Raw genomic sequence first — 12,645 nt, 5'->3', positions numbered from 1 at the left:
TCAACATTTCTTTTGTTTTCTTTTCTGCTGATACCATAGGCGTCACTTGTGGTTTCAAGTCAAATTAAATAATTGACAATTCCAATCTCATTTCTGTCTGGAATAATGAAGTCTATAGTGCCAATTGTGAGGATTTTTGGTTTTTTGATGTTGAAATGTAATCTATGTTGCAGGTTGTCTACTTGGATCTTTTTAGTAAATACTTCAAGTCTTCCTCACTTCCTGCAAAGTTCTATCATTTGCATATCCAATCCTAAAGTCAAGATTTTTCTTCAGAGAAAATTTTCCTTCTTGTGAGTTCTAAGCTCCTTTTAAAATATCAACTATACGTGAAAATAAACAGTCAATAAAACAAAGATGAAACTGTAAAGGGACAAGGAAATTAGAGTAATGGAAACAGATCAGAATTGAAGTAATAAGTATGTCGCTTTTTCTTAAATTTTTTTTTCTTAGTAATAAGTATGCTTACCCATTTGTGAAGAATGTAATCATACCCTTGAAGAGTCTGTATAGAAATTGGAACCTCAATAGTTATATGAATCTTCATATGAAAATAAAATACTATTTTTTAAAAAACATAAAGTTTGAAAAAATGAAAAATTATTTAATGTGCAAATAATATTGCAAATAATCCACTGTAATTGATTCAATTATAAATAGTATTAGTTACTATAATTTTCTGAGCAACTACTTTATATGCTTTACGTACATTTAATCAAATTTCCACAATGATTTTATTACATTACTTCTGTTATCATGCTCATTGTAGAGATTAAAAAGTCCCTAATGTTTAGAACATTTAAGTGTTTTTTTTTTCACTAAATCCTCATTCTATAATGGTACATTCAAGACTGTCTCAGCAAGAATCCAAAAATCTTTGACCTATAGTTACCAAGCTATGAACTGCACAGAGACTAAAAACTGAAATTTAGCAATTGTATAAACTTCCCCTTGGAATCGCAATTCTTGATAACTAATAAAGGCATGTTACCAACACCTTACACTCAGGTAACTTGTATATGTTAATTCCACAGAAAGCACCACCCAGTAAAGATTGTTGGTCAGTATTTTTCACTGACTTTCCATTTTTCCAAGCCTGAGTATGTTGCCCTATTTTGTCAGCGCAAATCCACCACAACCCTGCAAAAGAAAGATGCGCAATTTCCTCCCCTTAAAATTCACAGTTTCAGAAACCCAATGAAGGGTTATTAGCAGTCAGAATCAATTCAAAGGCAGAGGATTTAGAGTGGGCTTTTTATTAGGCAAAGAGATTTCGTTTTGATTTTATATGTTTGCTGATAATATCTCCAACTCAGGCTATGGTCACAAGAACCAGGGATTGGGACTGTAGAATACCTTCTTAAGGGATATAGTTAAACCCATAACATCCTTTTCTAAACTCTCATGGTACTAACAACAATAACTTTCAAGCAAATCGCTTCCAAATCTTCCCTATCCTCTTTCAGGAACTCTAATACCACATTTCCCACTGTTGGTGAGCATTTCCATTTGGATTAATTATAGGCCACTCCTACTCCATGTATCTAAAATGAATTCATGATCTCTTCACGAGCCTTTTCTTCCTAGCATCATATAAATCATTCTCCTTTCAGACAAGCCTCTTAAAATTTCACAACATCTTTTGGACTTCTTCTTTCTTAACTCTCATACATAATAAGTCATCAAATCCACTCAGTATCTTTGGACCCCACCCTTCTCCTCTATTCCTCTTTCCACTCTCTTAGTTCAGGTCATTTGTCTCCCCATTTCTTCTTTCATCAGTCTTCCCCATGGTGTTCCTGTTACCATTTTAATTTTTTAAAGAAGTCTTGGTAGCAGCAGTTTGTAAGGTGTTGTTGGGCTGCTACATGGGAAAACAAGGGGCCATTTCCTTCCATAAAGATTTACCTCATAAAGCCAGTTGTTGTTATTGTGTTCATCAAGTCAGAACCAACTCATTGCTGCCCCTCCAACAGGTTTTCAGAGGCTGTGAATTAATTACACAGGGAATTAATTACATCTCTTTTTGCGACAGGGCAGCTGGTGGGTTCAGACTGCCTGCCTTCGCAGTGCAGCCCTTAGCAGTAGACCACCAGAGCGCCCTTATAAAACCATGAGTTGACAGCATGAATTGACTTGACAGCAGTGAGTTGACAGCATGAATTGACTTGACAGCAGTGAGTTTGGGTTTGATTTATTTGGTATTAGTTTCTTAGGATTGCCATAACAAAGTAACCACACACAGAAATGTATTGTACCGCAATTTGAGTCCACACAGAGTCCTGCTTTCTCTGAAGGCTCCAGAAAATTATTTTTTGCTTTTTCCTACCTACTGTTGGTTCCTGACAATCCCTGGTGTCCCTTAGATTATAAATATTCATCACTCTAATTTTTGCCTTCATTCTACCTGGGCCTTTGTCCTTTTTCCTCTTTCCATAAGGGCATGAGTCACATATGATGAGATCTATTCCAGTATGACCCCATCATAACTTATCTGGTTATATCTACAGACCTCATTTCCAAAAGAGGTCATAGGTTTCTGAGGTTAGAACATCACTTTATGGTTTTTTTGCAAGACATAAGACAATCCATAGCATCATCCTCACCTCCTGCTACCCGAGGAATAATCCAAAAATTCAATCTCAGAGATATCACTGCCATCTTCAAATCCTCCACTGGCTCTTCACTGTTTCCAAGTTAAAGTTCAGACTTCCTCACTTGGCATTCACAGTCAGGCCCCAGGTAATTATTCTCCATATACCTGTGCTCTAGCCCAGAGTTCCTCAACCTCTTTATTATGACTGGTCACCTTGAGGAAACTTAAGATATTTGCTTTTTCTTAATTGTCTTCCTAATGAAATTTTTTGGAAGGAGGAGTGGCATCCACTTCCGTAATAGCTTGCTTCCGGAAACCCTATGAACCTGGAGAGAGGATGAAAGGCACCCAAGCGTTGAGGACTCTCCTTCATAGGGTCACTATGAATCAACTGCGACTCGAGGGCACTTAACAACAACAATAACAACAATGACATTTTAACATCTTAGAAAAATTGTGTATCTTATAATGTACCATGTGTATAGCTATGCTGTACACAAACTTTTGTATCACCACAACAACATATATATTTATGTATGTGCATATATATGAATGAGTGTGTATAGTTGTTATGTGCTATTGAGTTGATTACAATTCATAGTGACCCCGCTGATGATAACTCTGAATCCTGCCTTACCTTGAGCCAATCTCACTGTCTCCAACATCATGCCTCCCTCACTACAGTCACTGTGTCAATCCATCTCATCCAGGGTCTTCCTCTCTTGCACTCACACTACACACTCTTCTAAGCATGATGTCCTTCCCCAAGGACTGTTCCCTCCTGGCAACATGCCCAAAGTATGTGGGACAAAGTTTTGTAATCCTTGCCTCCAAGGAGCAACCTGGTGTCACTTTGTCCAGGACAGACCTGTTTGTTTTCTTGGTAGTCCGCGGTATATTCAATATTCTTCCCCAGCATCAGAACGCATAAGCATTGTTTCTTCTTCTGATCCTTAATCATTGTTCAGCTCTCTGATGTATAGCAAGTAATTGTGAAGATAATGCCCTTTATCAGGCACATCTTAGTCTCTGACTGAAATAATTGTTCGTTAACAGCAGACTTTTCCAAAGTAATTTGTCTTTTGATTTACTGAGTGATAGTACTATGAATGTTGATTATAAATCAGAGTAACACAGAATTATTAACAATCCCAGTCTCTATCTTGATGCTATTATCAGTTGATAATCTTTGTTGATATTTATATTGAAATATATATATATATCTAACATAGAAGTCTTACCATGTAGTAGATTTTAAGTATGTATCTCTTAAAGAAGCCAATCACTGACATAAATCATTAACTTCATTTTCACTTTACATTTTGTTATAAAAATGAAGTATATAAGAATAGAAATCTATAAGAATTTACTTGGGAAATTTTGAAATGATTACAATAAATCCTTTTTTAAAAGTTAAAAAAAAGAAATTTATTGTATCACAACTTTGGATACTGTGCAAAATTAAGGAGTCATATGTTAGAAAATATTTGATATTTTCATATGTTAGAAAAAAGAGGCTGGGGTTTTTTTCACTCCCAAGATCCAGTCATTGCCCTTTAGAAACACTATTGTCCCTACTGGGAATGCATGCTCAACACTCCTGCAAATTACTCACTGACCTCTCAGTATTTCTCTGTATTCTCTAGATTCTGCATTTGTGATCAGAGGCGTTGAGGGAGTATGAGGACATTCCTAGAATGTACTTCTGCTGTTCAGCACATTGTTCCCACCGCCTAGCCTAGACACACATACCTCCTCCCCCATGCTCTCCTATTTCTTCCTGTTGAAATCTGACCTTTCAAGCTGCAGATAAATACTGTTTCCCCTCCTCTGATTTCCTCCACTGAACTACTTTTTCTGTGTGCTCTCTTAGCATTTTCTTTACACACCTTTCATATTCTTGTTAGCCCAGACCAAGCCCATTGCCATTGTGTCTCTTCCAAATCATGATGACTCTCCAGAAGGCATCCAAGGCTGTCAATCTTTACAGGAAGAGACTGTCCACTTGTGCCCTGCAGAGCAGCTGGTGGCTCCAACCTCTGGTTATTCTGTTTATAATACACTGTGCCACCAAGGCTTCTCCTCTTCTTTGTCATTCAGTCGTTTTTCTAAATGTGGATATTCCTTGCTGGCTTATAAATTTTATGAAGATCATCTTGTTTATAGTGTAAAATGTCTTCATACATGTGTTTTTGCTGCTCTTGTTCTATGACATCGAGTCAACTCTAAATCATAGCTTAACCCTATGAACAACTGATCTGAACCCTACCCTGCCCTGTGCCATCCTCTTCATCTCCGATATGCTTGAGTCCACTGTTACATCACTGTGTCAACCTATCTTGTTGAGGGTTTTCCTCTCCTACATTGGCTCTCTACCTCTCAAGCATGATGTTCCTTCCCAGGGAATAGCCATTCATTACATGCCCAAAATATGTGAGACAAAGATTCACCAGCCTTGTCTCCAAGGAGCACCCGAGTTGTGCAGCAGGCACCAGTGTATGTTACAGAAGGCAAGTTAATGATATATGGTAAAAAGCCAATAGTGCCTTCAATGACAAGTCTTATAGAGGCTTCACAGTTAATCAATTAACACATTAATATGTAGAAATACTGGATACCACATGCACTACATACTTCTAAACCACTGTTATTGACCCACTGAACATTTATAAAGCTGTTCTCTGTGTACAAGGTTGTTGAACAGAACGATTTCCTGCATTATACAAATAACAAACATGCACCCACGGAATGCTGAACAGCCAGCTGCCTGGACATGTCTGAAATAATGATGATCAAGATGTCTAGAAGGCCCAGAGGCCAAGATACAAATAACCATTCTTTATATAATGTTGTTACAGAAACAAAATCACTATGGTTTTTATTTGCCATAAGGAGAGAGAATACAAGTGGAATACATTTTAAATGCTAGTAAATATTAGTGATCAAGTTAGGGTAATGATGTAGAAAAATCGATCAAACTTGTGTGAGAAGTGAAACTAAGAGAAGTAATATGTTTTCCAGAAAAAGATTTGATGATTTCTCTATAAATTAATCCTACATAAATATATATATATACATATATATATATATACACACACACATATATCATAGACTGCTAGAAGAACAAACAAGTTCATCCTGGAGAGGGTTAAATCAGGCTGCTCCTTGGAGGCAAAATTCTGAAGCTTCATTCTGACATATTTTGGACATGGTACAAGGTGGGACCAGTCTTTAGAGAGGGACACCATGCTTGGGAGAGTGGAGATACAGCGCAGGAGAGGAAGATCCTCGATGAGATGGATTGATTCAATCATTGGGGTAATGGGAATAGGCGTGTTGAAGACAATAACATTGGCAAGGGATAGAGCATGGTTTAGGGCTGTTGTACATAGAGTCACTATGAGTCGCAAGTGACTCGATGGCACATAACAACAACATATGTTGTTAGGTAATGTCAAGTTGGTTTAAATTTGTACCAACTCTATACATAATAGAATGAAACACTACTCATTCTTGAGTCATCACACAATTGTTTAAATGTTTATTATTGTTAGGTGCCAGCTAGTAGATAACAATTCACAGAGACCCTTTGAACAACAGATCTGATCCCTGACATATCCTGTCCCATCCTCAACATCCCTGACACACTGAACCCATTGCTGCAGTTACTCTGTCAATCCATTTGATGGAGGGTCTTCCTCTCTTTCACCAACCCTCCATCTTTCCAAACATGACGTCCCTTCTCCAAGGAATAGTTTCTGCTAGTAACTTGCCCAGAGTAAGTGAGATGAAGGCTTGCCTCCAAGGAGCACTCTGGCTACACCTCTCCAAGACATAACTGTTTGTTCTTTTGACAGTTCATGGGATATTCAGTACTGAGCCCAGTGTTATAAGCCCTGTGTCAATCTTGTTGAAGGTCTTCTTTTTCACCAAATCTCTACTTTTCCAAGCGTGATATCCTTTTCTATGGATTGGTATCTCCTAATAACTTGACCAAGGCACATGAGATCAAATTCTACCATCCTCAGTTCTAAGGTGCATTTTGGTTGCATTTATTCCAAGACGAATCTATTTTTTTTCCCTGTCTGACCACAGTATGTTCGATATTCTTATATTCATAACTTAAAAACATCAGTTCTCTTGTCTTCTTTATTCCTTATCTAGCTTTCACTTGCCCATGAGGTGACTAAAAATACCTTGGCTTGGATCAGGTGAACCTTAGTCTGTGAAAGGACATCTTTGCTTTTTAACATTTTAAGGCATTCTTTTGTGGCATCTTGCCAATCATCTGATTTCATGACTGCTCCTACCATGGTTGTAGATTCAAACAAATGAATCTGCCAATATGAATAACCAAGTACAATATATACATAAACGTGTTACATTTTATCCAATTTTATGATTAGCTACATCTGGGAATGATTGATATTCGAGGAAAAGCTTTTTCAATGTTTCCACAGAATCACATTTTCTTTAGAGTAGTAATATGTGAAAAGTAGTAAGTATTATTTCTCTATTTCAACTTATTTAATGTTTATTTTTATGCATTTATAAAATTTTTAAGTAAAATTTTTACTTTATACTGCTTTACAAAGTTTGTATTTATTGTTTTTTACACCGGTTATTTCCCATTTCCTTTACCCAACTCTCCTTCTACCCATCAAATTGTGCGACCCTAAGATTACCTCTGCTCCTGTCCTTGGATTCTCATATCTGTTTCACTAGTTATTTTTCTTTTTCTTATACAGTATTTTTAATGAAGTATCTTTTTTAAGTGAAAATTTACAAATCATATTGGGTTCTTTATATTGTCCTTCATAGGCTTTTTTGCTGAAATACTTAACTATCATTTTCATACCCGACTTACTACAAAGTGCTGCCTACCATCCTTTTGCCCCAGAGCTGACTTGTTCTTACATCTTAAAATCCCCTTCAAAAAAGTCCGAGACTGGGTTTTGTGGGACAGTATGAGGAGAAAGGATCTGAGACAGGCATGGGGAGCTTGGCAAAGCATTCATTTCCAAGGACTAACGCCTGCCCTGCTCCTGGGTCTGCCCACAAGCGTTCTGGTATTAAGTTCAGTGCTTCCTCTGATCTCTGATAGGATAATGCTCCAGTTGAAAACCTCTGATACGCAATTTTACTTCTTGTGGTCTCTTAAATATTTAAAGGGAAGATTAAGCCTACAACTCTTTCCTTTTCGCTCATACCAGTGAAGCCCAAATTCACTACGGGGACAGGAATAGCCAAGACAAACACGTACTTTGGAGTCTTCAGCCTCATTAAGAGCAGAAGTACGTTGGCTTGTTTGCCGAACGAGTCAGCTATGGGTGGGGGAGGGGAAGGGCGGGTCCGCGGGAGGCCCGCCTCCTTGGCACTGGATTGGCTCGCTCTCTTACTTTAGTCGTGCATTTTGCGTCTCGGTTGGACAGGTTCGGAGAATCATGTCATTAAGTAGTTGTCAAGATGAGCCCTGTAGGTGTGGGCCATTCCCCAGGTTTATAGTTTTAGATTTTGAAAGGGGCGGGTTTATGATTAGCTACGGGATCAGGTTCTTGAAACTAGTTTTGTGGATCTTGAAAAATGCCATCGTAACCGGACGCGCCCAGGAGCTTAAGTGTAACTCACATGCCGTAGAGAAAATGACGAAAGTTCCTCACGGGTTTGATTTCAGTTTCCTAAATGACGAAGAAGCCAGGAAGATCCTGCACGTGCTGGAAAGAAATGAGGAACTCCAAAGGACAGAGAAGGAGAGGATCAGGTACTTGGTCTCTGCTCTGCGCCTGGGTACGGCGGGGGCGCGGGGCGCGCGGCTTCCCCGGGGCGCGTGCGTGGGCCGAGCGTGGAGCCTGGTGCTGCACCTGCTGGGGCTGCGCACTCCGGCCGGGGAACTCGAACATCTCCGCTGAGCGGCTTTCTTAAAAGAGTTTGGGGTGCCTGCTGCTCCTTATAGATCAGCACCCAGACGGACTTGGCTCGTAAAGGAGAGGAAGGCCTAAACTTGGCCAAGCTGGATCATTCCAAGGCCCCTGTTTTTCATGGATCACAGGCGGCTGCTTGCCCGGGGCTGGGACACGTGGGTGGCGTAGTGCTCACCTTACACCTTGGCTGCCAGGGGACTTGGGCCAGTCGCTGTGCGGGGCGGAATCTGATGGTGAGCTCCGCGCGCATCCATGTGTTTACACACCCCACCAGATCCCCCAGAGTTTCAAGCACGCACTCCATCAGCCCCAGAGCAATTTAAGAAAGACTTCTCGCCACCCTACGCCGACAGAGAGTGCTGGCACCTCACCAACATCAAACGTTTCTACCTCGAGGGCGGGAGTTCGATTAACTTGCCAGATACACGCTAGTGTGGGGTGAACCTGCCTAAGCTGAGACCCACAGACTTGGCTGGAGTGGGTGGGATCTTTTCGTGTGGTGTGCATTGGAAAGGAAGTCTGGAAATGTTATGCTTGACCTCACTCCCTGGTGTTGTAGGTGAGAGTTTGGTTACCAATGAATGAAATCCAGAAAAAGATGATTACCTGGGACATAAATTAATTAATCTTTTCTGCTGGGAAGTTTGAGGAAAAATTCTGGGATGAATTAAAGAGACTCTTACCAAGCCTAGATTTGATCCTTTCGAGGACTCTTCTAAGGTCTTTATAAATCAGTATTGGAAAACATTATGGAGCAGAGTTGTGCGCTGATGTAGTTGGGGTTTCCATTAGTCAGAATCCATTAGAAAAACAAGCGAAGCTTTCTTCTCTAGAAGACAGTGGAAGAGAACTCACAGCACCACCCTCAGGCCAACAGTGGCACTATCGGAATTTAGAAAGCCGTTCTGTTGGTGAGCACCTGTTTGATGATGTGATTTCTCGATTTCCACCTCCTTCCAGATATCTCCTCCTAAACTTCCCAGTATCATCTTTCAATAGGGAATCCTGGTTGCTTTTTGTAGGAGTTAGAATGCATCAGGTCTAAAAGTGTCTTTATTCTTCTCCCCTAAACATGATCTTTGTTGGGAGAATGGATACTTTAAATTATGAATGTGGGATTTATACCATTATACTCTGCTTTCAAGAAATTAGGTCCATCATTCCTCCAAATAAGATAAATGTGTGCCCTTGTGAGAATACTATGTCCACTTTCACACACACCTAGATTCATATGCCAACAACACACATGGGAATGAGGAATGAGAACTTCGGCATTGTGTGGAATTTGGACCCTAAATTCCTTAAAGAAGTGTACAACGATAAGAACCCACATCCACAAGTTTCAAATATTCATACCACCCCCAACAAGGGTCATGGTGATAAGGACAAAGACGGAACCACTTCTAGGAAGGAGAATTTGAGCACTGTGTGGAGTTTAGCTTCAGTATATATTCCCAGAAGACTGAGAAACTGTGTTGCTCTATGTGTTATTGGAAATGTTTCTTGTCTCTCTAGAGGATGGAACGTCTTAAATGATCCAATGTGTATTAGAGAGGATAGAGAGGAGAATTAGAAAATTACAAGAGGAAGAGAAGCTCATTTAGGATGCTATCAATTTGGCTTCTTTTAGAAATATCATAGTTTGTTTTCATTCAAGAGAATCTTGACTTTTTATGTTCAGTCTGCTGCTTGTTTTACTCTGTTTCCTCTATAACTGTTTATGTTGCTCACTACAGCTGACTTTAGGGAGCTCTGGTGACATAGTCTGTAGCATGTTATGATTGCTAATCAAATGGCTGCACATCTCCAGAAGTTTGAATCTACTAGGTGCCCTTCAGGACAAAGACAGTAGGATGTCAGAACCCTTGAAAATGGTCTTTTCTAGCTATTGCATTAGCTCTTGTTGGAGGGGCATGGTCTCCAACTACCTTAACTGCAGACACATGGTCTTACAAATCATCAGCAGCTGTGGGGCCAGTATAAAAGAGTGCTTTCCACACTCTGAAAGATAGCAGTGACAGTGGGATAGAGATTGTGAAGACTGTGGCAAGGTGTAACCAGAGGAACTCTGGAGAGAAAGGCCATAGTTAAAGGCTGTGCTTACTGGATGATTAAAGGAAAAACTGACTTACAACTGCACTAAGAGAAAGTTTACTGGATGAGACTGCTTGTATTTGTGCTGTTGAACTGAACCTAGACTTCCACTAATTGAAGAATTTTTCCTTGTTAATCTGGCTTGGTACTGCTGGTCTAAATATAGACTTGTTGTTGTTGTTAAGTGCCTCGAGTCGCAGGCGACTCATAGCGACCCTACGAAGGAGAGTCCTCGACGCTTGGGTGCCTTTCATTCTCTCTCCAAGTTCACAGGGTTTCCGGAGGCAAGCTATTATGGAAGTGGATGCTACTCCTCCTTCCACAAATATAGACTTACATGAATGAAATATTCTTTGCCTCCCCCACTCTCCAACCTATTTTCCTAGTAAACCTCACAACTGTGAGAAAAGTCTGTGAGTCTTGCAATGAACACTGGATACAATAATTGGTAAAAATAGATATATGAGCATGAGGGGTGGCATATCTGACTATGTAGCTATTTATATGATGCTGTGGACATTATTGATGGGGACAGTTCTCCTTGATGAAGCAGGTAGAAGTCATACTCGGCCACTGTCGTGTTGCATCTGTTCCTTTTTCAGCCAGGTATTTTCCTCCTGTTAAGATTAATAGCTTCAGAAGCCCAATGGAAGGTTGCTAAAAGTCAGAATTGACTTGATGACAGTGGGTTGGGTTTGGTAAATTTATACTTAGATGGCAAAGGCTGTTGGACTAGGCATTAGAAGAAAGGCTAAAACGCATGTTCTCATTTCATAGTATGCATGTCTTAGTTGAAACAGCAACAGAGAAAGACAAAATAAATACTGTAACTTTTCAACTATCCAAATTAGCAAAGAATTTGAAAAATATTGCTTTTGTTGCTAGTTTTTGATAGCTGTCTTTAGGTCCAACTCATAGAACCCCAAAAGAAGGGAGCATCCCCAGTGGGCTCTCACAATTGTTGCTATTTGTATACCCATTGTTGTGCCAGTCTAGCACATTGAGGTTGTCCTCTTACTTGCTTTATACTTTACCAAGCCAAAATACAACACTATTGAGTGTAAAATATTAAGGAAAGTAGATACTTGGGCTGAATGGCCAAATCAATGATTTTTAGCACTTTCCCCTGGCTGATTGTTGGCTCCATGAACAAATATCCAGAACTAGAAAATAATCTCCGTGGGATTGTACTGTTTACCTACTTCAGGCTCACATTCATAGGTTTCAGTAGCAGATGCCGGCATGCAAAAATAAGACCTGAGATAATGTGTCAACTTGGCAGCCTCTTCATTCATTTTGTGATATGCATGAGCATCAAACTTTCCACTCCAAAATGACTTACAACTCAAGAGTATAATTTGGGAGGCAGTGCATTGGGAAGCTGTCTGAGTGACTCAGAGAGCCTTTTCACTTTAGTGAGAAACAGCTTCAAGATCTCTTGACTTAGTAAGGGATCAAATGGGGACATTTGGAAAGTGAATTGGTGCAGGGACAACCAGTGGGTTCAATTATAGCTAGATTAGGGTTAAGGTTCTATAAGACAACAAAGACAAAATATTCAAAGATGTGTTAGAAATAAAGAGTTGGAACATCGTGCAAGGTTGGAGATGTACAGAGATGGTTGTTAAACCGTCTGGAGAGTGGCTGAGTTCACCATGGCAAGAGACAGCAGCCCACTCACAGATATGTTCCTGAACACACAGAACTTTTCTCTGATTGATCCTCATCTGTCTCAACCCTCAATGACCCCAGCTTACCAGAAAAAAATATTTGCATTAAATACAGTAGATAATACTTCTAATATATAAAGAGTTTATTCAACTTTTCAAGAAACTCACCAAGATTACAAAAGATAAACGGGGCGGGGTGGGTATGGGGCAGAAATAAATAATTCCCACTAGAAAATATCCAAATAGCAAACAAAGCATATGAAAACATGTTCACCTTCAAGGTAATAAAGAAATGCAAATTGAAGGAACCTTATGATACTGTTTTGCTCCTATGAAAATAACAGGAAAAACTGTTGGTGACAGT

The 12,645-nt window shown here is 39.7% G+C and overlaps 1 protein-coding gene across 1 annotated transcript in view; it reads left to right on the top strand.

Moving 5' to 3' along the window:
• Positions 1-8,238: 8,238 nt before the first annotated feature.
• The window catches only part of EXPH5 (exophilin 5), a 91,084-nt gene continuing 86,677 nt past the window's right edge, over positions 8,239-12,645 (top strand). The window contains exon 1 of the mRNA XM_006899048.1: positions 8,239-8,357. Coding sequence (XP_006899110.1) covers positions 8,239-8,357 — 119 coding nt within the window. The remainder of the gene's footprint in view (positions 8,358-12,645) is intronic.

This window comes from Elephantulus edwardii, unplaced genomic scaffold (assembly GCF_000299155.1).
Source record: "Elephantulus edwardii isolate Elephantulus edwardi_28Jun2011 unplaced genomic scaffold, EleEdw1.0 scaffold00245, whole genome shotgun sequence".
Classification (NCBI taxonomy): Eukaryota; Metazoa; Chordata; class Mammalia; order Macroscelidea; family Macroscelididae; genus Elephantulus; species Elephantulus edwardii.
Note: the sequence above shows the minus strand (reverse complement) of the source record. Positions and strands in the feature narration are given on the sequence as shown.